The 27,596-nt window shown below is 40.8% G+C and overlaps 2 protein-coding genes across 7 annotated transcripts in view; one reads left to right on the top strand and one right to left on the bottom strand.

The window, feature by feature from the left end:
* The window catches only part of KCNAB1 (potassium voltage-gated channel subfamily A regulatory beta subunit 1), a 385,175-nt gene extending 378,932 nt beyond the window's left edge, over nt 1-6,243 (top strand). For all 6 annotated transcript variants that reach the window (XM_087870304.1, XM_087870305.1, XM_045812023.2 and 3 more), the window contains one exon: nt 4,462-6,243. In XM_087870304.1, coding sequence (XP_087726430.1) covers nt 4,462-4,551 — 90 coding nt within the window. In that variant the 3' untranslated portion in view covers nt 4,552-6,243. The remainder of the gene's footprint in view (nt 1-4,461) is intronic.
* Nucleotides 6,244-7,716: 1,473 nt separating this feature from the next.
* On the bottom strand, nt 7,717-23,323 carry SSR3 (signal sequence receptor subunit 3). Its single transcript, XM_045812011.2, has 5 exons — nt 23,135-23,323; nt 21,857-21,983; nt 16,647-16,745; nt 11,634-11,765; nt 7,717-10,598 (listed from the first exon to the last, which is right to left on the bottom strand). Exons 1-5 carry the CDS (start codon nt 23,265-23,267, stop codon nt 10,532-10,534), a joined length of 558 nt encoding a protein of 185 aa, XP_045667967.1. The 5' UTR covers nt 23,268-23,323; the 3' UTR covers nt 7,717-10,531.
* Between the last annotated feature and the right edge of the window lie 4,273 nt (nt 23,324-27,596).

Raw genomic sequence — 27,596 nt, forward strand, 5'->3', positions numbered from 1 at the left:
TCGCCCCCTTCTGCTCCCACAGTATCCTGTGTTCCTCCCCATCACAGCATTTATGATCGTGTAGGAGAATTTCCTGTCTCCCCTGCTGGAGAGGAAGCTACCTGAGGTCAGAGACCTGTGTCTTTCTTGCATCTCCACTGCTTTTCCAGTTCCTAGCATACTATATATCCCTTAGTCAGCAATCAAGTACTTGTTGAATGTTTCCCACATTTGAAAGAGGAAGTAGGTTCAAAATTCTATTTTGGATTTCTAGGATCACATCTTCCCTAGCAGCCAGTTCAGGCCTAACCACCCCACTTCTTCCCCTGCACAGAGTAGAACTGGTAGGAGCCTGCAGCTATACTCCGGGGAGCCTGTAAGGGCAGTGAGAGGGGAAGTGGGAGAGAGATGTTCCTGGGAGTTTCATCTGTGGAGAGGGTGGGGGCTGGTGGCTACTGTGACCATCCCCCTACCCCCAAAGGCCACACCTCAGTCCTGAGCCTGTCCCACTCTCAAGCCCGAGGGTCCTGAGGAGTCTGCTTACTACTCTTGCACAGCCACCACCTGCCAAAACAGGTGTGGTTGTGTATTTTCCTATTGCTCCCTGGGGAACAGAACGGTCTCCCCTGCCCAGCTGTCCCTGAAGCAAGCCCTGTGAACCCTCCCCAAAGGAAACACATGGACGTGGGAACAAACATGATTCACCTTAAAACGTTTAAAACCCTTTTCGCAAATAGCCCACGATATGCTGGGAGATAAATGGTGCCGACCTCCCTCCAACTATCCCTTTCTTAGGGCTGTGCAACAGGGTAATCACCTCTGCCCCTGCCACAAAGAACCCCTCCTGGGCCCCCAACTCCTCCTGGATTCTGTGGGCTTCCATCCCTGCATGGGGAATGCTCCCTCTTATGAAAACCACCCCTACCTTATTTTTACTTATGCTCTGGGAAAAGACAAAGAGGAATGACAATGGAGGAGATAAAGGTACGGTCTGTATACAATTGAAAATCCAATGATTTCAATTCCATTCGTAGTTCTTATGTATAATACATTTGGCATCACGCTAGGCAGAGCGAGTACTAAGAAAAAAAAAACAGGTCTCTGTCCTCACGGGCTGGCTGAGAGTGAATTCAGAAATCTGTCCCTTAGTTCATTCATATCTTGAGAGCCTACTATGTACCAGGCGCTGGAAAAACCATAGGAACAAGAACGATATTAGCCAAAGAGTTTACATTCCAGTGGAAGAGGCAAATGAACAGGAAATAATTTCAGAATGTGAGGACTATTAAGTAACTAATGAGGGTTCTATGATAGAGACCAATTGAGAAGTGGGTGGACCTACTTCAGATGATGTTTTTGCACAAGGCCCCTCTGGGATATGCTTATTCTAAAGCCAGCCTGGAAGAGGAGAAATGTGAAAACACCCAAGCATGAGGATTCCAGACACAGTGGAGAACAGTGCAAAGGCCTGGAGGTGGGAAGGAACTTGGCTTTTTCCAGACACTGCCAGCCTAAGGCTAATGTGGCCAACATGTAGTGAGCAAAAGGGACAGTATGTGCACTGAAGTGGAGGCAGGCAGCAGATTTCACAGGATGCTCAACAAGTTTTGTTGTACATGCTCCTTGGGAGCATTTTAAGAGGGACACGCTGTTATCGGAGTTTTTTAAAGATTGTGCTGGCTGCTGTGTAGGAAGTGGAATGAAGAAAGGCAAAGGCAGTTGTCCAGGTGACAGATGTTGGCTGGGATTAGCTAGGATGGTGGCCATGGAGGGGAAGTGAATGGAGTCCATAGGCTTTGGAAACAGACACCATGACGTGCTGGTGGCTTAGCCCAAAGAGGGAGAAACTGAGATTCCTATCATGCTAATAGAGTGACCACTGCCATCCCAGGGGGAGTTAATATTGCCTGAGAATGGTTATTCAAAAAAAAAAAAAAAAAAGTAACTCCAGGGCTGGGGGAGTAGTCCAGGTAGCAAAAGACCTATTTCAGAGGAAAACTCTGAGTCTATCATCTTCCCAAAGCACTTCCTCCCTAGCAAGGCTCAGGCTGACAACAGGATCAGGGGAGACATGCTCCACGGTTAAAAGAAAAGGGACCATTCCCCAAGGTGGGAGACTGCTACCTTAGAGGCTTTATCATCCCCTCCCCTTTTCCACTCCTACCTCCGGCCAGCCCAGCACCGAATATTCCACCTTAGGCAGGTTGTGACTGGGCAGCTGGGGGCGGGGGGAGGGTACCCAGCAGTGGTGGGATTGGTTGCAGTGCCAACAGTTGTTAAAGAAAGGAAATTTCTAATGGGAGCAGAGAGAGTCGGGTGCTCCAAGGGATGGAACGTGCCTAAGACATGCATAAATTGGAGACTAGAGAGGAGAAACCACAGCTGCAGGCAGCCTGCCATCATCTGCACAGGTCCCCATCCTAAAAAACCTAAAGTGGGGAGAAGCAATTCTCTCCCCTTCCTGAGGCTCCCCATCTCCTGCTCAGAGAAATCCAGGCTTTTCAGCAGTCAGGCCCTTCTCACATCCAGGGCTCATCTCCCCTCACCACCCCTTCCCTGGTATCCTCAATCCACCAATTATTCCAGTCAGAACAGCAAGGTTGCCAAACTGGTAGCCTGTGGGATGTTTGTGTAATCTGCAGTGGATGAAAATGTTTTACAACAGTTGCCAACATTAAAAAATTGGGCGACTTCATATAAAATTCTGTATGTATGGCTTAAAAAATTTAAGTCTTACAACACTATATATACATTTTTCATGTTTTATTCAAGTAGTTTTATGGTTTCTTTTTTTAATGTTTAAATCTCTATCTGAAATTTACTTTGAATGAAGAATTTTTTTCTCCTCACATGGCTAACCCACCATATTTTAGACAAAACTTCCCACAAATCTACTTTCTAGATTTGGGTCTCTTTGTTGCAGTCTTATTTTAAAGAACATATTAGTTTCAATTCTGAGACTACTAAGCTGGTGGGAAGTTAAACTCTCCTCCTTTAGCTCTGGATAGGAGAACGCTAGCCAGAACTAGTTTCTCAGGCGGAGTAGCTCTACTATTCTGCCAAACCCTACCACGGCTTTTGAGAATAGCACTTGAGTGGAGACAAGGTCACCCCGGCCAACATAATTGCAGCAGAGGAAGGGTGAGACCGAAACCTCAAAACTGGCCGGCATAATTGTCTTTTGCCACAGTCTCCACACAGGGTCAGTCTATTCCTGTGAAGAAGACTGTCTTTGTCCCTTGTCTTATGGTGTAATTAATTTGTGCCCTTGGTCCCCTTCTCATGATAAATTCTAGCCTTGGGTGATCTCATCCTCTCCCAGGGCTTCAATGGGCAGGCCTGTGTGTGGCAAGTGACTCACGAACCCTCAACTCCAGTCTTCCTGCTGGCACCAATCCACAGCTCCACTCAGCTGCCCACAAGCCTTGCCCACACCGATATCCCACAGGCACCTTAATTTTGAGCCTACTTTAAACCTCTTGTGCTCCAAACTACTCTTGTGGTTCCCACTCTCAACAGTGAACATCTCTATCCTTCCAGTCATTCAGTCTCGAAATCCTCATTGGCCTCCAAAGTGTCTCTCCGATCCACTCTCCTTTTCTACTCCACTGCCACTAACTACCGCTTTCTCGTCTCTGGCTCCAGCAGCAAGAAATGTCTAACATCTGTGTTCCCTCTCTACTCCTCCAAGCTACCTCCAGGTGTCTGACAGGGTCACTTCCAGCTCAGAAGTCCTGAGAGGTTCCCCGCTGCCAAGAATTAAGTCCCAACTCCAAAGAGTGGCATTCAAGGCCTTCCACGCTGATTACCCCAACTTCCCCTTCCCCCTATTCCTACCATCACCACCACCCTCTACACTTGCTTCCATTTCAGACTGCTCACTTTTCCAAGCCATTCCATCTATGAGGGATGCCTATTAACCCCTGGCCACAAGTGGCAGAGAATCTCTCCTTAGTCTCTAGACCTGTGCTACCCACAACCCTAGCCTCTAGCCACAAATGGCCTTTTAGTGCATGAAACCAGCTTGTCGGAATGGAGATGTGCTGTAAGTTGTTAAATGTACTGGATTTGAAAGACTTAGTACTTAAAAAAAAACAGCATTTTAATTTTCTATGCTGACTTGTTGAAATGTTTTAGATAAAATGGAGTAAAAACAATTTCACATTCCCTTTCACTTTTACATGGCCATTAGAAAATCTGAAATGACTCATTATATTCCTATGAGCCTTCATTTAGACATTATGCCTTTATTCAGGTCAGCAATACTTAAAAGCACCAACTATGAGCCAAGCACTCTTACCACAGGAGATGCAGTGGTGAAAAAAACAAGGTCCCTGACCTCAAGGAGCTTACAGTCCGGTGGGGAACTTACACCTAGTTGTGGCTTATAAATGTATACAAGTCTAGACGACTCTGCTTAGTATGAAGCACAACAAATGACTGGCAAGTACTAACCCTATCCTCTGTACTTCTGCTCCTCAGGTTCTCCCAAAGATGACATCACACGTGGTAAATGAGATTGATAACATATTGCGAAACAAGCCCTACAGCAAAAAGGACTACCGATCATAAGGCAGGGCATGAGCCACGGGACGTGCACGGTTCCAACTGCGGTCTCTAGTGGTACAGAATGGTGTCACTAGCCAGTCTTTTGAGTCACTTAGCAGCCTGCTGCTCAACCTCTAGTATTCCCGGATTCTGAGCTATCTGCTGTCGCTACCACTGTGCACATGAGTTACGAGCACATCCGAAAAATCACAACCAAGGAAATGCATTCTATTTTCTTATCTTGGACTGGAGTCACCTATTCTTGCATTGCTCTGTACACCTCATGCGCATGCCACAGGGCGTTTATGAGGGGAGGGCAGACTACAGGCATTTAGTAACTTAAAGAAGGCTGTACAGATCTAGTTTTTCAAATGCATAAAATCTGCAGATGCAATGTGGATTGCATCAGAAAGAGTAGGCTATGTTCACTCAGAAGTTATGGGAGAATAAGCAAAACAACTTCACGTTTTTTTCTATTTCCACATTAAGGTCAGCAAGAGTTGTTTCACTGGTCATTCAACAAAACTAAAATTCCAAGGCATTTGGTTTCATTACCTTTTAAAAATACTGTTGCTTGGCCCCAAGAATGCCCTGTATTGTCATTTACCCAAGGTTATCTATTAGGATTCTATTAACATTGTCCATTCACATGGAGAGATGGTGAAAGGACCAACGCCCTATCTATCTTTAACTTGAGACATTATGCCTAATTTATGAAAGGGAGGATTACACTGCTATGGAAGCTTAGGCCTTGAATAAAATGTATCTGCAATTGAAGTGTTCATTTTTGACTACATTTTATTAAAACCTGCTTTATACTTTTGACTGCTTGTAGGCACAGCTTCTGTAAGTTTCAATATTTGAGCTTTAAAACTAAATATACACATGCTCAGTTTTGTAAGTAAACTTGTAAAATACCCACAAAGGCAAATGTCTGCTGTCTAATTAGCACTGGGACTTTCAATAGAATGCTTGTTTTTGAGGAATTAACATGGAAGTAAATCATGGACTCTGTGAAAAATGCTGTCGCTGTTCAGCATATGCTGGGTGAATTAACTTGCCTAGTAAAAAAGCAAATGTTAAAAAATTTCCGAATTCTATAGCCACATTATATGCACTAAACTAAATGCATGAAAGCTTTTTGCATGGATTAAAGGGGCCTAGCCTTGTTGCACACAGAAGCTGAGAGCTAACCTTGCCACTACTGACTGGTTACCTATCCTCATGAATATTCCACTTGAAAAAAATTGTGACAATATATTGTGTGTACCTGTAAGGAGGGAAAACTTGGGGAGGGGTGGGGTTCCTATCTATTTGGATACCTGAGCATGCACAAAATTCCAATTTTCTGGCTCGCAAGTACCCCATATAGGAATCACTGAGATTTAAAGAAGAAATACACTATCAGTTAAAAATGCTATTTTCTGTTACCATTTCCAAATACAACATGATTGAATTCTAAATCTCAAAGTGTTAGTGTAAAATACCAATAAATTTTCTTTTTTGTTATTACTGCCTGTATTCTACTAAGGAAACAGTCGGTTTTTTGTTCAGGAGTACCAGATTCATGATAGATCATCCTTCAGTTGGTCATTGTGTATTAAACCAGTGAACTACTTACTGTACGCATAAATGAGCTGAAGTTGTCTAATTGGAACTGCAATTTAACGTTTATTTGCCTAGAGTAATAAAAGCATTTTGTGCATTTAATCTCAATTAGAGTTTTTATCTGATATTTCATTATAAGGGAATATATATATATCCACCTCCATAAAATATGTAGTAGGAATCATCTGAATAAAAATTGTGTTGGCAAGTAAGCAGCACTGAATAATACCCAACAGAAACAGCCGTTATCAAAAGATTTCAGTAACAATCCAAACTTTTTTCTCTTATTAATGAAGAAAATGATTAACTGTTAAAGGTATCTCTCGTTGGGTTTTAGAAATGCACTAAGTTAAGGCTAAAGTTCTCAAACTCATTTAAAAATACCTGCAAATTAAAACCAAACGACAGGGGCACCTGGGTGGCTCAGTCGTTAAGCAGCTGCCTTCGGCTCAGGTCATGATCCCAGGGTCCTGGGATTGAGCCCCGCATCGGGCTCCCTGCTCGTCAGGAAGCCTGCTTCTCCCACTCCCACTCCCCCTGCTTATGTTCTCTCTCTCGCTGTCTCTGTCAAATAAATAAAATCTTTAAAAAGAGAGAAAAAAAAAAGACAAACATTACTGCTGACACATGGGAACAACTAGTTTTTTTAACAGACAAATCATCTGCCATGGTAAACATACCAGATTAGAAACGTCAGTTATATCCTTAAGAAAAATTTCCACGTACTCCCATATTCTTTTCTGGAAAGAATTTTTCTAACAGCATACCATTCCGAAGGGTAACCTGGGTAGCAGTCATCCACATACTGAAATCTCGGCCAGTGGAAATGCAAACTAGACGCTTGTGTGCCTGGCTTCCCACTTTTAAGAACTCACTTTATCTTCAGCAACAGTGTACCATCTGTCAAGAGATGTCACAGCTTCGCCTTAGCCAGGGCCACCACTCCTTGGCAAATGAGGAAACCAGGCCTATAACCCAAGTATTCAGTGTTCCAGTCCAGTGCTTTTCTAAGGATGAACTGTATGAATTCTGTAGGTAAATTTTTAAGTTAAAAAAAGCTTGGGTAAGAATCCAAATTCAGAATCAGTTAAGAGGCAAAGGTCAGAGAAGAGATGCCACGAAAACTCCTGAAAGCCAATGAGAAGTTTTAACCACATCCATGAAAATCTAAACCAACCACTCAAAAAACCGTCCTAATCCTCAATTCATTCCCCTACCTGGGAGTCCAAAGAGGTGGGATCTAATCCCCTAGAGCCCAAACAGATGGATCTGTAGATCGGTGCTGTCTGTCTACGTATCCTTTATATCTCCAGAAACAGCAGTGACTGGCACACATACTGAAAACCCAGAAATTGGGTGGGTAGGACAACACAGCTGGCACATACTGGCAAAGAGGCCTGACGTGCTGCTCTGTGATATAACCACATTATGCCCGTCACTGCACAACAGACATCTGATCAGTAACTACAAAAATGAGCATGTAATTACATGCGTGGGAAATGTAAATGGTAATGTCAAATAATGTAATAAAGATGACATACACTTATTCACATGCTCTCATAAAGACATCTAGGAAAAATATAAATTTTAAAAAGCAAAGTTTAATCATACTTAATAAACAAGACCTTTCACACAAGAATTTTAGGTATGAATCCAACCTCCTTATTTCAGTGAACTTCAAACCTTGTTTTAAGTTATTCTTTCCAAGTTAGAATAATTTACCAAATAGGACAACCAATAAACTTTTACTAGCTAAGAATAATTTCAATCTAAGATTTTTATGAAGTTGTAAATGAGAAACTAGAAATAGGAAAATGTGAAATGAGCCAACATTTTAAGCCTCTATTTACCACAAGGAGTTGGGGGGGATTTAATCACTTTTAATCCCCTTTTTATTTTACTGGGGTTGGATATGAGCTCTTTTTAAGATACAAATTCTGCAACAGGTTTTTACTAACTAAACCAGATGCAGTACGTCATAATTCTATGTGCCACATAGCCATTTTCAAAGATGGGGAGAGCTCTGGGGGAGAAGTTCTGTAATTCCCAAGTACTAATACAATAAATCCTGAATGAAAACTGTAAATGTGAGTATATGCTTTACAAACTTATGCACAGAAGTTCAACATAGAAAGTCAGAAACCATTATCAGAACCAAAAAGTGCTCTAGGTAAAATTCAGGACCAAAATCAAATTTTGCTTATTTGTTTTTCTACAAATTATTCAGTTCATGAATTCAAGAGACATTTCTCTTAAGAATATGAAGCTGATGCCCCTTTTTCACCATTCCATCTCAGGTACACTGTGTCGGTAAGAATGCCCCCCCCTTCAACACAGGCACTGCCATCTAGTGGTGATTTTTTTAAACCAGCAATTAAAAAAACAACAAAAAAACACCTGGCCCAGCTCTGGTAACAAATAGTAGACCCTGATGGTCTGTCACATAAGCAAATACATTTCGTACACAAACTCCATGCCACCAAACTACTGACCAGTTATTTATCTACAAAAAAAAAAGTTGACACAGTAAGAAAAACCTCTTATGTATTATAGTATTCTGCCATGACTCTCTTGTGACTTCTCCATTCATTCCATATTATCCAATGATGGCACATGGATAATAATGCACCGAAGGAAAGTAAATTGCAAACTCCTAGAAACAATGAGTAAATATAATCCCGAATTGAAGATAATGATGATCTAAATCACTATGCAACATGTGCTCTCGCCCCGGTCTCCAAGTTCTTGCATGTGCCCTATCAAAAACACCCAACAGCCTAGAAGATAAACTGATGAACACCTTCCTATCAAGTTATAAATAAAACAGCAAATGTTATTTACAACAGTCACCTTAAATTTAGAAGTGGAAACTAAAGATTAAAGTTAAGGTTAGGAATTAGGAATAGGGTATTTCTTTTGAAGTACTGTTTGTAGGAAATTAAGGATGCGGTCAAAAGCTAATAGGAATACGAAACTGTATCACCTGTTATTCCATAACCCTTTAAATAATACAAGATAAAGGCTTCCTAAACCTTTTCAAATCATGGCATGCACCAGAAAATGATAATTATCTCTGCACACATTGGTGAAGAATTGCAAGAGAATGCTCTTAGCTGAAACCCAGGGGCTGAAGAGGGTGAGAGGGTAGTATGAAGAAGTTTTGTTCACAATCGATGGGAACCTGCAGACCAAAGGGTTAAATGTGGGGTGCCTCGGTCGTTCAGCAGCTTAAGTGTCTGCCTTCAGCTCAGGTCATGATCTCAGGGTCCTGAGATTGAGCCCTATGTCTGGCTCTGCACTGAGCACCAAGTATGCATGAGATTCTCTCTCCCTCTGCCCCCTCACTTGTGCTCTCACTCTCAAAAATCTTAAAAAAAAAAAAAAAAAAAGTCAAATTTGGGAAGGTCTGGATGGAAAAAGGCTGCACTACATGCTGTACAAGCACTAAAACCTCTGCAGTTCCTTGGAGAGTTCTTAGAATTCTGGAACTAAGGTCATAAACATTACTTTGATCTCTTACACATCAATACTCAGGAAAGAGGTTCTCTACTGAACATTCCTCTAGTGGTGTGAAACCCCAAAGGAAAACAACTATTCCAGTCTCTCACACAGGTCAAACCAACATGGTAGGGTTGAGCTGACCTCCCTGCCCACCCAAGGCACAGCTATACAGCTGAACAGTATGTGCTCGAACCCCACGGGACAACTCTCATATGCCTGGCCACTATTTTTAGGTTACTACACTGGCTGCCTTTCTTCTGTTAAAAAACAAAACAAAATAAAACAAAACAAACAAAGAAAAAAACAAACAAAAAACAAAAACAAAAAAACCCAACCAAAAAACACACAACTTTTCCACAAGTTTCTCTGGCCCAAATTGGACACCTTGTTTTTAACTGTGAGTTATTTCAAATCACAAATTCAGAGACTTGTAAACATGAGGCTTCTGTTCAATCCCCAGGGGGAAAGGATTCTTCATTCTGATATTTATGGTTCAAAAAAAGTTGTAATATTGTGGTTAGAACACAAAGAACCACTTATTAACTTCTTGCTATTATAAATAATAACAGCTCAGTCCAGGTTACTGCGACCTCTGACAGATCAAGGAAACAAGTTACTCTCTCCTCTTGTGATTACAGCACATTGCGAGACACTTTTTACCTTCCAATAAATGTCCTGCACTCTGAGTTCCCCTTTGAATTCATTTAATTTCAACAATCTGTCAAAAAAGAGCCAATAAACAAATACTGAATTACATTTTGTTGGGTTTTTCAAGCCCTCCAACTGCAGAAATATAAAAACATCTTGTACGCCTCTCATCCTGACCACCCTGCTACGTTTCCATATACCACAGGCCACCCATAGATACAAAGCCAGGGGGCAAAGCCGGCATGGTCTACTTGGAGCCAGTAGACAGGAGGGCGATGAGGCCTGATGAAGCACTTATGGACAAAATATAGTTCCTGTAAAAATTTAACGTTAAGGAAAGATTAAAAGCCCAAGTTAATTCTTCAATAAAAAGAGCCCATCTCTTTGGAATGCACTGTTGCCCGTCTGACACTGTAAAATGACAATGATGTGCAATCCCATCGTCTGCAAATGCAATTTACAAGACAGAAGGCTATAAAGAATGAAGAGCATTCACAGGAAATGTGTTCCAATTTTAAAAAGAAAACACTTGAGACAGAAACCTAGAACACATGATCACAAAGAAGACATCTGAATTCCATTTAACCTAAAGGAAAAGAGCTAATCAAGATTATGAGCAGGAAGAAGAAACTTAGCTTCCCTGCCTCTGGCCAAGAGCAAAGGAAAAATAAGTGTCCCGTCCATCTGTGTTTTGGCTACCGTTGGCCTGTAAAAAGCAAAGAGGCTCTGAAAGTTCAAAGCTACTCTCCGCCTCAGAACTAGACTGTTTGGGACAAACCACTCTAGTATTTCCAGAAGATACAAGTCGGAGAAGTCTGCTATTGTATTATATAAAATCACCTGTTAAAAGTCTGGTTGCACATCCCTGCCTAACACCTTTAATAAATTACCTAAAATAGAGACTGATTCTTGCCCAAGAACTCAATTTAAGAGCAGCTTGAAACACTGTTACAATATTATGAAATGTGCCTATTTAACTCCAATTCTGAAGCCCCAAAATGTCAGCAGACACATGGGCTTATATTAGGAGATATCAAAGAAGGCAAGTTGCTTTTGATCCTCAGAACTTATTTTTAAATAGGAAGGTATACATGATCATATATGTAAGACTGCTTTGTAATACTTGTTATTTATCATGAAGTTATAATTTATAAACTTCAAAGAACTTTAAATCAAACCCAAAGCCCTTATTTTAAAGGCCCAGAAACCTGCCTAAGGTCATAGTGCTATTTAGTGGACGATTCCCTGGGCAGTTTTTCTTCATAGTAAAAATACTTGAGATAAATCAAAACCAAAACAAACTACTGTTCTAGATTTCAAAAAACGCTAATCAACCTTTAAAAGGATACACTGTGGGGTTGAAGTTCTTCAATATAAAGAAGGAAGCAACAATGACCAAGACCAGGAACAGGGTGTTGTTATAGAAGATGGAAAATGTTGTAGCTTCATAATCAGCAACTTCGTTCTTCTTCCACAAGATTCTGTAGATAAACAAATCAATCAAGTTTATAAATATGTATTAAAATATTTTAAATACTACCTGGCTCTAGTTCACTATGAGGTAAGTTTTTCCTTAAGTATTCTGGACAGAATGTGTTTTTAATATTAAATTTAACCAGCATTGTGCCCTTTTTCCTGCTGAAAAAGATATTTTACTCTATTGATAAAAATAGCTGCTTGGTATATTACCTTTTTTCCCAGGCAATCAGGGCTTTGGAAGAAGGGACAGATTAACTGCAACTGGCTTGGTTTCATCAGCAGCCTAAAGAGACATTGTTCTCTAGGTCCTCACCTAAAACAAACTCCATGATCAGTACCCAGATGAAGCTTTCCTGGCTGTTTGCTGGCTTAAGACTGTCAATAGCCTCCATATTTCAGCCTCCAATATTACAGCTGAAGACAATCCCAAGGACAAAAACTAGCCATGGCTCATAGACGCAGACTTATCTGCAACTATCTTTAGCCACCTTTACATAATTCAAACAAAGAATGCGCTTCAGCATTAGGAGGATTTTTTAACTTTTGTAAAACCCATTTACTTTTTAATACATTTTACTCATTATGTTTTATTAATTGACTAAAACTTTTATCAACCTTTTACCTCTTCACACAGCAGCAAGAAGTTCTAGGGTGCTATGAATAAGGCAGCCTTTATTCCATTTGATTAATTAGGTTTGTAAAGCAGTTTTTAAAAGAGTAGGTTGTGACCCATTAGTGGGATGTGAAATCAATTGGGTGGATTCAATGCTCAGGAAAAGTAACTGAACGGAATGAGACCAGCATTTTTTTAAATAGAAAAATATCGAGGGTGCCTGGGTGGCTCAGTTGGTTAAGCAACTGCCTTCAGCTCAGGTCGTGATCCCAGGATCTTGGGACGGAGTCCCCCATCGGGCTCGCAGGGAGCCTGCTTCTCCCTCTACCTGCTCCTCCTCCTGCTTGTGCTCTGTCAAATAAACAAACAGAATCTTAAAAAAAAAAAGAAAGAAAAAAAAGAAAGGAGGGGAAGGAGGGGAAGGAGGGGAAGGAGGGGAAGGAGGGGAAGGAGGGGAAGGAGGGGAAGGAGGGGAAGGAGGGGAAGGAGGGGAAGGAGGGGAAGGAGGGGAAGGAGGGGAAGGAGGGGAAGGAGGGGAAGGAGGGGAAGGAGGGGAAGGAGAGGAAGGAGAGGAAGGAGAGAAAGGAGAGAAAGGAGAGAAAGGAGAGAAAGGAGAGAAAGGAGAGAAAGGAGAGAAAGGAGAGAAAGGAGAGAAAAGAAGAAAAGAAGAAAAGAAGAAAAGAAGAAAAGAAGAATATCGAGTGTATCACCCACAGCAGGATAATTATTGTTTTGTGAAACGTTTGCATGGGTGCATGTTTGAGTGTATTTAGTAGAAAGGCGAGTACTTTACCATGGATTGTCATCAAAAAGGTTGAAAGCCACCACTACTGATGCTTCGTCTTCCCCAAAGTTACACTAGTCTGGGCCCAGATGATCCCCTCCCCCAATCCTAAGGACAGCACTATGGCTACTGTCATTGGCAACTGCTACATTTTATTCACCAAATGTTTTAATCCAAAGTCAAAAAGCTTATAAAGGAGTTCAGTGAAATGAACTTAACTTCATCACAAGAAGTTTGTGGTCTCTAACATAAATGCCATAGTTCCTTGATTCTATGGATACCATCAACTATTTAAGCTTGAGAGAAGTAAAAGATACATTAAATGCAGCCATCAACTAGAAAACAGCTCCTGATTTCAGAGAAGTTGAAAGGTACATTTAAAAAACATATGTGACTTGGAGGAAATACATAATGTATTTATACCAGTTTATACAGGTATATAGAAATATATATTTATATATATATATATATATATACTGGTATATATTTATAATGTATTTATACCAGTTTAACACTGATCAAAGAAAACGCCATCTCAGAAAGATGCATAGCCCCAACATGGTTTAATGTAGAAAACACTGAGAACAAGTGCCTCTGTCTTTAAGACTCTGGTACAAGATTCAGCGCAGACAGGTTCCTTACATAGGCTATTAGCACGCCTCCACTATGTTCCTTAGGTTATCCTACCTCCACAGGGGCACTTCTCCCTAACTCCTTGTCATGCCCTGAATCAGAACCATCTTCAAAACAGTACTGATGAAAAAAGTGGCTCAATCCTTTAGGTTACCCCAGCTCCCAATATGACCAGGTGTTACATCACTGTATACACAGGACTGTCTTGGACAGCTTTCAGAACTTTCTCTAGCCCAACCATTTCCTGGTTCATTTAGAAAAAATATGAAGACTCCCCAAATGCCCTCATCAGCAATAGTTCTGCCAAAGCTTCACTGGTAAGAAATCTAGTTTGGGAGAGCACTCCCAAGGAGTCATTTTTTCCAAGGAGCACTTCCTACAAGAGAAAGACTGAGACCAAACTCAAGAACTGTTATAATCACATAATACTAAATGATAGACCATCAGTAAGTCAAGAAGAAATAACACTCACACCCTGGGATATGTATTAATGAATCTCCTCAGCTAATTTCCAACCTTGAATGGAGGGCAAAACAGTTTCAAAGTGGCATGGGGCACATATCCCAAACGACTGCAGATGGGAGCTTTGAGACATACATATCTAGGCAAAGAGGTGTTGATAAGCCTTCTCTTAAACCTCTTGAAGCAACTTACTTTTCAGGAGAAAAATACTAGATCTCAGTGGGAGTCCTGGCCCCAGTTATCAGAGTCAATCATGAGTACACACCCGGATCAACTTCATCCAGTGTGGTTTTTGTGAAATAGTAATAGCACAAACTTCGATGCCAAGAATAGAAATTTTATAATCTTCGGACACTCCGCATTTTATGTATCCATAAAACCTACGCTTCATTCTCCTTTGAAATACTGACCTAGCCAATGGCAAAGATATTTCATTTCCAATTTCAACTCTGATCCAGTAGTAGTGACTACCTGAATACCATGCTGAGAAAAATCCTGAGACATATCCCAGTGCCAGACCAAATCAGGCAATCTGCAGTGGGCAGTGGAGACCCATTCGTCATCCCTCCTATCATTCATCACCTAAAACCTAGAGTTGTAACAAGCATTTTGAAATTGGGTAACTGTGATGTACACTCCAATTTAAGAACCACTTTTCTAATAAATACTATAATTTAGTAAAAAGATTTTTAAGTGTCCTAGATTCCCTATCACCATGCAAAAATTTACAATCAGGAAGCTATGCAGCCAGACCTCATTAAAGCTGCTCCCTGAAAAAAGGCCTTCACTGTCAGTATTTTAATACTGTATCCTTCAGGAAGCACCTGGCTGGCTTAGGCGGTAGGGCATACAACTCTTGATCTCCAGTTTGTGGGAGTTTGAGTCCCACACTGGGTGTAGAGATTACTTAGAAAAAATAAATAAAATCTTTTAAGAAAATTGTATCCTTCAGTTTTCAAAAAGGATCCACAGGCGATAACCATTTCTATAATGTTTTAGTGCCTTTTCAAAACCACTGTAGAAGACTTTGTTCATTAAGTTTCTCAGTGTCCCTTAAATAAGGATCCATTTGATAAAGTCCTTCCAAGATTTAGTGCCAGGAAAGTTTCTTTTCAGAAGGACTTACATGCTGCTTCTCATAAGACAATGAAAGTGTATGACCTCAGATGCTTCCCCTCACACGTGGAAGCTTAGCGCTAAGTTCAATGCTCAACTCTGAGGTTTTTGTTCAGCCCGCTCTTCTTACTTTTAAAGGTTTCTGACCTTTCAAAGTTGTACTGCTTTATTTCATATGCACTTTAATATGGCAAGTCTCCACAAAGTCTTTCTGGAGCAAAGTGGGTTAAAAGTTCCATTTCGGGGCGCCTGGGTGGCGCAGTCGTTAAGGGTCTGCCTTCGGCTCAGGGTGTGATCCCAGCGTTCTGCGATCGAGCCCCACATCAGGCTCCTCTGTTGGGAGCCTGCTTCTTCCTCTCCCACTCCCCCTGCTTGTGTTCCCTCTCTCGCTGGCTATCTCTGTCAAATAAATAAATAAAATCTTTAAAAAAAAAAAAAAAAAGTTCCATTTCACAAAGCACTTTGTAGATACTAAAACTTAAGATCTATGAAAACAACCTCAACTCGTGACTATATTAAACCCACGTAACAACTCTTAAGCACAAGTTTATTCAATCATTCAGAGACTTCTGCTACTCAGATATTAGACTATTAAGCCTTCTAAGCAGTTGGCAATAAAAATCGAGGGGTAAGGGCTAACAACTGTGGCACAGATTGGGCACCAGGAGAGAAACCAAGTTGTTTTCTTTTTCCCCAACCAACGCAGATAACCAAGAACTGGCTGTCCCTAGGGAAGCTCAGGCATGAAAATACCACCACCTAAAAATGCTAACACCAACACAATGTAAACTCTTCGGACCCAGAGGGGTGAAGTGAGATGCTCAAGGTCGCAGAGCTACCAAGCGGCAGAGCCAGCACTGGCTAAAGCTCTGCAGGCTCCTAAACTCCAGGACAGCAGTGAGGAGGAGAAGGTCTCGAGCCATACTGCCCAAGTTCTTATTTTGGACTGACCACTGCACACCAATCTATGCCCTTGGGCAAGTTACCCAAGCTTTGTGTACCTCAGTTTCTTCAGATGTAAAATGGAAATAATAGCCCTACCTCTCAAAGCTCTTTAAACAAATAAACGAACTGTGTATAACACAAAGAAAAGCATCTGGTGGTAGTAAAAACTCAAAATATAAGTATGGTTGTTACGCCCTTACCAGTCGTCTACATATCAACGTTTAACCTCAGGCGATTTCACTATCCACATTCGCCAGGCAAAAACCAAAAGCTTAATTTTTTACAAAGTATCCCCTTTTTTGATTATCACCAACACTTTAGAAGTCCAACCTCTCATCTTTTTCCTTTCGAGACATCTTTCTGTTATCAGCTTCAGAAAGTTTTCGAGTCACTTCTTTGGAAACAGCATCCTCTCTCTTCTGTGCTACTCTGGAAAAAAAAAAAAGAAAAAAGTTTCCACATGCTCCAGGGATGAACATCACATTATCTCAAACACTCTGTACTCGTATTTTGTATTGGCAACTATACAATATTTGACATTTCAAGAAATAATCTTGACAGAAAATTCCAAGTTTATTGTACTATAATAGCCAAAAGAGTTCAAGAACTTCCAAGATGGAATTTATTAGTTACAGGTTTTGATTTCTGCTTAAAAGCGGTAATTTTCCAAAGTTCAGGTATTTAAATAAGTCGAATGCTTTTAGCACAATTTAGTTACAAATCATAATTCCATTTTGTTTTAACCTATTTATTTGTTCAACAAATAAATTTGATAAGGCACTGGCAAATGATACAGGATTTCAATTCTAGTAAACAAAAGTAAAGTAGGCTTAAAAAACAAAAGGGGAGGGACGCCTGGGTGGCTCAGTTGGTTAAGCGTCCGCCTTTGCCTCAGGTCATGATCCTAGGGTCCTGGAATAGTGTCCCGCATAGGGCTCCTTGCTCAGCAGGGAGCCTGCTTCTCCCTCTGCCTGCTGTCCTCCTGCTTCTGTGCGCGCTCACTCTCTCTGGCTAATAAATAAAATCATTATTTTAAAAAAAGGAATTGTTGACAAGGATGCAGAGAAAGGGGAACCCTCCTACACTGCTGGGAATGCAAACTGGTGCAGCCACTCTGGAAAACAGTATGGAGGTTCCTCAAAAAGTTGAAAACAGAGCTACCCTACGACCCAGCAATTGCGCTACTGGGTATTTACCCCAAAGATACAAATGCAGTGATCCAAAGGGGCACCTGCATCCCAATGTTCATAGCAGCAATGTCCACAACAGCCAAACTACAGAAAGAGCCCAGATGTCTATTGACAGATGGATAAAGAAGATGTGGGGTGTGTCTGTGTGTGTGTGTGTATGTGTGTATGTATACATATGTGTATGTATACATATATGTTGTATATATACAAACATGTATACGTATATATGTATATATACACACACACCGCTGAATATTACACCATCAAAAAAATGAAATCTCATTTGCAAGGATGTGGATGGAACTACAGGGTATTATGCTAAGTGAAATAAGTCAATCAGAGAAAGACAATTATCATAGGATCTTACTGATATGTGGAATTTAAGAAACAAAACAGGGGGGCGCCTGGGTGGGGCACAGCGGTTAAGCGTATGCCTTCGGCTCAGGGCGTGATCCCGGCGTTATGGGATCGAGCCCCACATCAGGCTCCTCTGCTGGGAGCCTGCTTCTTCCTCTCCCACTCCCCCTGCTTGTGTTCCCTCTCTCGCTGGCTGTCTCTATCTCTGTCAAATAAATAAATAAATAAAATCTTAAAAAAAAAAAAAAAGAAACAAAACAGGATCATAGGGGAAGAGAGGAAAAAATAAGACGAAATCAGGAGGGAGACAAACCATAAGAGACTCTCAACCACAGGAAACAAACTGAGAGTTGCTGGAGGGGAGGGGATGAGGGATGGGGGATGGGGTAACTGGGTGATGGACATTAAGGAGGGCATGTGATAAGACGGATGAATCACAGGCCTGTACCTCTGAAACCAATATTATGTTAATTGAGTTTAAATTAAAAAAAGTTTTAAAAAATTACAAAGGAGAATAAAATAAAAATTAAAAAAGGGGAATTAACAGCTGTAACAAATTAATACTGTTAACTCCACTCCAAAGAACAATTTCACTAAAAATAAATAATACCACAAAGTCAGAGGTCAATCATACCATTTTTAACTTAATGAACCACTGGTTGTACGAAAAGATAATATGGAATTAGCCAGAAAAAGCTAAGTGTTATTCAAGGTATCAAAGCAGAATATTCAGTGACAAGTCAAAAAAAAAAAATAATAAAAGTATATTCATCAGAAAATTTATAAAGTGAATTTTATCAGATGAGATTGCTAGTGAAAGAGAGGATAAAATTTAACCTACAATGAAATATAAAAAGCCTCCCAAAGTTCATGACATTTAAATTCAACATGGTGTATTTTTCATAATATAAGAGAAACTGGTTAGCCATAATTATAGAAGAAAAATAACTGATAAAAGCAAAATCTAACAATTACCTACACAGTCCCACTATGAAAATGTTCAACACAATATTGATATATTAAAAGCAACAAGATGGAAATCTGTTCACTCTATGTTCAATTAATTAATCCCTCATTACTATGCTATATTTAGTTCTGGTTAGTGTACCAAGGAAAGGTGTGGAGAAATCACGATGGATTCCTGAAAAGAAAGCCCATCATTCAAGTCAACAGTTTTCAACCTCTAACCACAAGAGCTTCTGCGATACAAATTAAACCCAGATTCCCTCAGGGCACCTGGGTGGCTCAGCCGGTTAAGCGTCTGCTTTCCGCTCAGGTCATGATCCCAGAGTCGTAGAATCAAGTTCAAGTCCCATAACGGGCTCCTTGCTCATTGGGTAGCCTGGTTCTCCTTCTGCCTGCTGCTCCCCTTGCTGTGCCCTCTAATAAATAAATAAATCTTTAAAAAAATATAAAAACACAAATTCCCAAAGATCCAACTTCACCTGATTCATTTTATTATGTAAAAGTTCTATTCTTAAGGGCAGAGGACTTATCTCTGAAACTCTCTAGCAGACCAGGCAATAAAGGTTTCTTGAACTTTGCATAAGACCACTTTTTTCTAAGAAAGGCCAGCTGATAAGAAATGAATGTGGTTTACAGCAGCAACATTTCTGAGCTGAAAAGAGGGGGAAAAATACACATAAATATATACCCCCCTCAATCAGGATGGTAAGTCATTGGAATAAACTATTTTCAAAAGAGTTGGCTATCTCCAAGTATCTTTAGGACAAATATTCAATCATCTGTTCACGGGACAAATCTTCCTGAAGAGACCAAACCAGATTAACTAGTTAATTTCTCTTCCAGATCTAAAATTCTATCGTCACCTAACAGACCCATAACAACCTGTTAGGTTTATTACAACTCAAAAAGTCCTGCCCTCCGTCTTAGGGCTCTTAGAAAGTAAGTCTCAATGCTGCATGCTCTAAAACAAGACAAAGGTCACTCCAGTGCCCCAGCACTCTGCCAAATTAGATAATCCACAAAAATCAACGGTTTCTTCTTCTATTATTTTTTTAAACATTATTTCAGAAACTTCCCAGAATAAAAAAGAAAAACACCATCTACTTAATTTCTTAAAGAAAAACATCTTTGCAAACATTTTTTTAAAGTTATGCCACCTTAAAAAAAATTCCTTCGGGCTCTCTCACCCCCAATCTCTCCAACACTGCACATAAACATTTATTATGCGCCAGATACTATGCTTAACATGTCACCTGTATCATCTTATTTAATCCTCACCATCTATGAGGTACCATTAGTAACCCCATTTTACAGCTCAGGAATCTGACGTCTAAAAAGATGAAATGTAAAAAAAATAAAAAATAAAAAGATGAAATGTGTGCTCGAGGCTATACATTTAAGAAAAGCAGAGCTGGGACTGGAATCTAGACTGCCAACCCATAAGCCATCTTCCTTCTATTACGAACACCTACCCATACTCTGCATCTTCCTGGGTCTTTGAGCTTTAACACATCTTGTAAATCTGTAGGAATTCTATATGAGTGGCAGTATTTAACATTAAATCAAAACTATGATTAAAAAAACCATTCCACTGAGAGAACCTATTAAGTCAGTAACTGAAATTTTACTCAACTAAATGTACCATTAACTGTTTCAAGGGACAAAAGACACGGCAGTGGCCCTCAAGAAGCCTAGAGTAGAAACGAAAAGGTAAAAAAAACAATTTTAATTCCAAAAAGGTTAATGAAAAATACTATGCAGAACAAGTAAAAAACCATCAAGTCTCAAAGGGTGTGAGTTCCAAGGACATCACAAAGGACAGGTCATACAAGGTGCCCACATCTGAGGGCTTCAGTACGCACAGATGGCCACACCTCACAGAAGACAGCCCGGAACAATGGAGTCCAAGAGAGGCTGAAACCGGAATGACAGTTGGTGAAGACCAAGCAGAAACACAATAAAGATAATTACTCTGCTGGTCTCGCAGAAAGGCAGTCATACAAACCTGAGCTCCCATGGGTCCAAGACAACAGCAAAGACGCTGAAGGCAGTTTCAGCCACTGAGGCCATTTCTGGTCTTCATACAATCAATCCCTATTAACTGAGATCATCTCAACATGTTTCTTTTATTCTTTTTTTTAAAGATCTATATATCTGAGAGAGCGAGCCAGCGTGAATGGGGGGAAGCAGCAGAGGGAGAGAATATCCAAGCACACTACCACTGAGCATGGAGCCTGGACACCAAGCTCAATCTCAGGACCCTGAGATCATGACCTGAGCCGAAACCAAGAGTCGGCCACTTAACGAACTGCACCACCCAGGTGCCCCTCATCTCAACATGTTTCTACTCCTTGTCACCACAAAGAGCCTAACGTAGAAACAACAAACTTAGAAAGGATTTCCATAACGTGTGATCTTAAATTAGAGGAAATATAATCTCTTACATTTTTACACACTTGTAAGAAAAATTTTAATTAGCATTAAAAATGGCTGAATTAGGGGCACCTGGATGGCTCAGTCGTTAAGCGTCTGCCTTCAGCTCAGGTCATGATCCCTGGGCCCTAGGATTGAGTCCCGAGGGCTCCCAGCTCAGCGGGAAGCCTGCTTCTCCCTCTCCCACTCCCCCTGCTTGTGTTCCCTCTCTTGCTGTCTCTGTCAAAAAAAAAAAAAAAAAAAAACTTCTTTCATGTCCCAAAATAGTACAGGGAGAACCAGAACTATTCTTTACAGAAAGAACTTCATTTGGCTTTAGCAACGTTAATTTACTTGGTGGTTTGTTTTTCTGATAAACCCCATGATTAAGGCTAATGCTCAACTAATTCCACCCTTTGCCTACTTCTATAAGCGTCAGAAGCACAGTCTCTGCTTCACTTAGCTAATAATTCTTTATAACATTAATATGCCTATATACATATACAGCTCAAACTGATACTTATTGAAAACAAGACACACAAATCATCTTTAAGACATTCTTCTATATAAAAACGCAACATGTAATATATACTTTTGCTTGAGAAATATACTTACTTGTGTTTGAGAACAAATTTCACATTTTTGTATGCAAAGGCTACCAAATAAGTGCTTACTAGGGTCATCACACTATAGAGAACAGCAGACTGAATAAGATCCATATGCCATATTCGCCAATATAACCCTGAATTAAGATAGAAGGGGGGGGATACAAGAAGGAACAAAACATTACCACCCAGTTACAAAGGCCTGCTCAATTAATTATAGCTAAGTCTATAAAATACAGCCCAGGTTAGGTCATCTAACACAGTATAAGTGGATCTTCAGAAGTGATATAAAGTTACAGTCTCAAACTGTCCTAGTTCAGAAAACTCGAAAAACAGAACCTTCCCATTACTAGCCCAGATGAGATTTCTGCTTCTTCTAAAATGAAAATAAACTCTGGATCAAAAAAAAAAAAAAAAACCAACACAATTCAGACCAAGTTTCATTCATCAGAGTACTATTAAGCTAAGTAAGTACAGGCTGTTCCAAAACGCCACGGGCAGCCCAAGCCATAGTTTGCAGGGTGACGTGGCTATCTGCAATCAAGGCAGTGCTCTGCGCGGCCTGTGAAGTTTTTATAAAACGCCAAAAGAAAATGAAACTTGACTTAACTGCCCAACAAACGCAGCAGTGTGAGGCAGGAGATTCAAATTCAGAAAACCCGAGCTATAAAAACAACTTTGCCCAAGTCTGCAAAGTTCTTCCATCCAAGTGAGAATGCCAAAATTGTCCTAATAGCATTAAAAAGTTTAAACAAGTTGGAGCGCCGGCTCCTGGCACTGGGGCAGCCTCTCACCAAATTAGGAAAATGATGTTCAGCAGTGTGAAGTGCTTCACCTAAAGCTACACTTCTAATTCAGTTCGCGGGTTAACGGGAATTTGACTCTCGCCTAATTCATTAGTTTTTCCAAAATAAGTAAACGATAAGGTTTTAAAGCTCGAAACGGCAAACAATTGTGGGTAAAAAACAAGACAGCACATTACATATGGATGAGTGTTAGCACAAAAATAACCCGACTGTTTGCAGATTAGGGGCCGCCATCCCACAACTAGTAAATCACAGTCTCTGGGAGTGGGGCTACAAGTGACTTTTCTGTGACGCCACCCACCACTATCCCCGTTGAGAATACTGAAGCCCACAGAAGCTACGTGCTATCCCCGTGCTCAGGACGGGCTGGGGACAGCCGCGGGCCTCAGCGCTAACTCCCGCCAGTCGGCCGGGCCCTGCCACGTCCCCGCCCAGCCCGGCCCGCCGGCGGCCTCCACGACCCGCCTGCTCCCGGCGCTCACAGATGGGGATGGCGGACACGATGAAGGCATTGCCGAAGAAGAGCGCGGAGGACTTGGCCGAGAGGTTGCGGCTGAAATCCTGCAGAAGCAAATCCTCCTCGGACTGCTGCTTGGAGCCTCCTTTGGGAGCCATGGTGGTGCGGAGCCTCGAGTCTGGGAGGCCGAGTTAGGTAAACGCCGCTGGCACCTCCCCCGCGGCCGCCGTATCCACTAACGACCCGTCAGAGCTACGCGCGGAGGCGGGACTCGGCGCGGCGCGAGAGCAGGCTTGCTCAGGATTGGGCCCCGCTTTGTACGTTTCCCGACGTCATTCGGCAAGCCGGCCACACTTCCGGGTTCCTGGCCAGCCCCTTGGCTAGTCAGCTTCAAGAAGAAGGCGGGGATTTGTAGTTTCATGGATGCTTTTTTTTTTTTAATAAAGAAAACTTTATTAACATTCCACTTTACTGGCGCTCTCACGCTTTCCAAGTCGTTGGCATTCCAAAATAGGAAGCTGTTCTGGCCTCAAGTCTTTCAATCAGGGCACTAGAGGAGGAAGTGAAGAAAGGTAGAGCTAAACAAACCCGTGTAAGTCCTTTCTCCTTTACACATCCATTATCTCATTAAATATACTCGAAATCGTTTGACATGCACATCGTTGTCCCCATTTTGCAGGTGAGGACCCTGAGGGCGAAAGCCCAGCAGTGCGAGACTCGAGGGCGTTGACTGTTTGACAAAATAAAAGTCTACCTTTTCACAAAAAGAAGGCGCTTTGCCTATTAAGGAGCTCTTGGTCTCCTTGATGAATATTTAACATGAGTCTAATACATTTACAAATCACAGTTTGTTTCAACTCAATCTTTAGAGTAATGTGGACTCCACAGCAATGCTAAATAAAGCATAATACTAAGTAAAGAACATGTTGGCTGGATAGTCCTCCTCTGAAGCTCAGAAAATTGAATATGCCTGTTAAAACAACTAGATACCATTTTTAACTCATTGCATTATCACTTTTTCTTTAAAAAAAAAATACTCAACCACTTCATTCACAGCAAAAACTTCTTTCATCACTGGCATCAGGCAAACTTCTCCAACCTTCAGCTTCCCTATCAACAGATTAGTAGATCTTTCATCTTAATGTCATCCAAATTGCAATTGACTTCCATGGTTTCCATTCTAATGAAGCTTTCTGTCTGCAACTTTTCAGTCTAGTCTCTATATAGATACCATAGTGAGTTTTACTGAAATATAAGTCTTTCATATAAATGCCAGAAGTCTTTCATCAGTAACAGCAAAATGAGAAAGAAAAAATAGTCCATCTAGTGATTTTTTTTTTCAGAAACTTAAGTATTCACTTAAAAATATCTGCAATACGTCCTTTTAAAATGGCACAATGCTCTTTTATTATGCAATGGTGGTGAGAGAGAGAAGAAACTCTTACTTTCTCTTCCAACATACTCCCCTCTCAGTTTTTTCTACCATCGTAGATCACACCATTTTTAACCCATTAGTTCAGACTAAAATGCTAATTGTCAACACTAATGCCTTTCTTTCCCTCCCTATCTGTGACCAATTCATCAGCAAAACTTTGTGGATCTGTTTCTATACCTAGATTTCTTGTTTACTCTTTATAAATCAAGGATATAAAAAGATAAAACCAGAAAACTGTAAGATCAAAAGGGACAAAAATCAAGATATTTAAAAGTAAATAAAAAACGAGGAAATTAAGAATTATACCCGAGAAAAGTATTTAAACAAAATAGCAAAGATAAAAGTTTGAAATGTTAAGTAGATTAAAAAAGCATTAAAATTGAAATGATCAAAAGGAGGTAGCCGAGAATTAATACACTTTGCAAACTAAGACTAAAAACTGAAGATAATAAACAGAAGAGAATCTAAAATAGTAGGAATTCAAATTTTTTATAGGGTAAGATAAAGAAATATGTAACCAATGATATTAACTACAGAGGTTTTTCGGTGATGGTAACAATGAAGACATGAAGATAGCACACTAGAAGTACTAGAACAGTGTTTTCTCATACCAAATGCAATCTAGTTCCTTTTGTGAATCGCAAAATCTAAGGTTCACCTATATGTGGCATATATGACCATGGCTCATTAGACAAGCAGAGTAAAAGGTGTGCTGAAAAAAACAGAAGGAAGGGTAGGCAATAGATTCTATGCAAAGACTGCAATATATTTTGGCTATTTCGATATAGTTCAACGCTATGAAGGAACCAGATAGACTGGAGTCCATCCCAGCTTGATTCTGATCTGTGAATTTAAGGCTTAACATTTCCATCACTTCATACTTGGATTGGGTAAAAAGAAGGGGGTGGGATTTAAAGAAATATATTTATTACTGGCAGGGACAAGGATAACAAATTTCTCTCGTCCACTGCTGACGGTTTTGTGGAAGGAAATCCAACAAGTTAAAAATTAATATACCTTTCTTGTGACAGACACTGCAAATTGCCTAGCCAATAAAGAAAAACACAGCTTTTCACTGGGACCTTATGAAAAATAACAGATAAGGGTGCATGGGTTGCTCAGTCGGTTAAGCACCTGCCTTCAGTTCAGGTCTTGATCCCAGAGTCCTGGGATGGACTCCCACACTGGCTTCGCGGCTCAGTGGGGAGTCTGCTCCTCCTCCTCCCTCTGCCCCTCCCCCAGCTTGCACTCGTTCTCTCTCAAATAAATAAATAAAATCTTAAAAAATAAATAACTTAATCATCATGGACTACTCTGAGGTGGGAGGGGAGGGGAGAAGCTCTCCGTTACACAAAGTCCATTTGAAATGCAAATCTCATTATGGAAATGATTTTTGAAAGAAGAGATTAAACACTTCTATTAGTTTCTAGGCATAATATTTTAAAGTACCACCTGGGAGATGACTTACTCAGCCAAACTACATATTTCAGGCACTGGTATGTGATTAATTCATTGGTTCATCTCTTCATTTGGCTGAGATTTATTGAGAAGTTACTATGTGAAAGGTACTGTGCTAGAGCCTTAGAAATATCCAAATAACAATCATAATTATGATTATAATAACCAATGTTTATTAGTCTTTGTTATACATGCAGCTCTATGGTAGGCTCTTGATATATACTCTAATTCTTACAGCAACAGTATGAGATATATGTTATTGTCCCCATTTCTCAGATAAAGAAACGGAGCCACAGATTAGTAAACTAGCTCACCTAAGATCCCACAACCGTAATTGGTGGAGTCAAGTTATGAACCCCAGGGAATCGGACTCTAGGATGTTCACTCTCAACCGCACATGAGTTCTGGTCTCGGTACCGGCAGAGTCTCAAGATCTAAGTGCTTGCCACCCCCCCCCCCCCGGCCCTATTTTGAGCAAACAGCTGAGGGTAGTTTGTTGTGTGCCAGGTGCCATGCAGAGTCCTGTCACACTGCAGCTCTGGCCAGCACAACCTCACACAGATAAGACCAAATGCATAGGCAAACCTCAGTGAGCAAGCCTGGGCTCTCACAGTGGAGTCTGTCTCCAAGAGTGTGGAAATAAGAGGTCAGAAAGAAACACAGTTGTTAGAGGTGTACAGAAACAGAGCCAACTAAGAGGTGGAAACCATAAACCATAACTCACCAGCAGCCATAAATTAAAGAAAGGGAAATTAGATGCTCAAAGGGCCTCAGGGCTTTCTCATTTCCCTCCTTAAGCCTGACCAACACCTGCAACAAAGCAAAAACACTCACTTCAAAACTGAAAAACAAAAATGAAAACATAACAAATTAGAGATATAGTAAAATAAATATAAATATATTTTACGTACAAACGAAAAAGATGAATAATTGTGTTCAACATAACTCAGCAATTTATCACCTCTTCCCCAAAATGTTTAAGGCAAAGGTAACAAACTCAAATGCATACATGATCAAGACAAGTAACCTGTGACATAATAATAAATATGTACTTGGTCTCTGCCCAGATTCCTGACACAGAATTCCTAAAAAATCCTTGGAATTATCTGAGTGATAGGAGAGGAGCATCTCTTGTTTTTTGTTTTTATAAGCCCCTGTTAACCACACCTGAGTTTATGTTAATGAGCTGGCTCTTCGAGGATGGGGGCCTGTTGCACTAGGAACCAACCTCGAGATTAAAGAGGATTGGAACTTCAACCCCACTCCACCACCACTGCTGGGAAGAAGAGAGTAGAGAGGGGCTGGAGACTGAATCAGCAATGGCTAATGATTTAATCAATCATCCCTGCATAAGGGAGCCTCCATGAAAACCCTTAATGGGATGCGGAGAGCCTCTGCTGGGAAGGTGGGGTGCCTGGAGAAAGCACAGTGGCTCTGTGCCTTTTCCTGAATACTTTGCCCTTACGCATCCTTTCCATTTGGCTGTTCCAGAGTTATATCCTTTATAATAAAGCAGTAAATCTTAAGTAAAGCACTTTCCTGAGTTCTAGGAGCCCTTCCTACAAATTATCAAACTGGAGGAGGGGGTTGTGGG

This window comes from Ursus americanus, chromosome 20 (assembly GCF_024610735.1).
Source record: "Ursus americanus isolate L20-20 chromosome 20, mUrsAme1.1.p, whole genome shotgun sequence".
Taxonomy (NCBI): Eukaryota; Metazoa; Chordata; class Mammalia; order Carnivora; family Ursidae; genus Ursus; species Ursus americanus.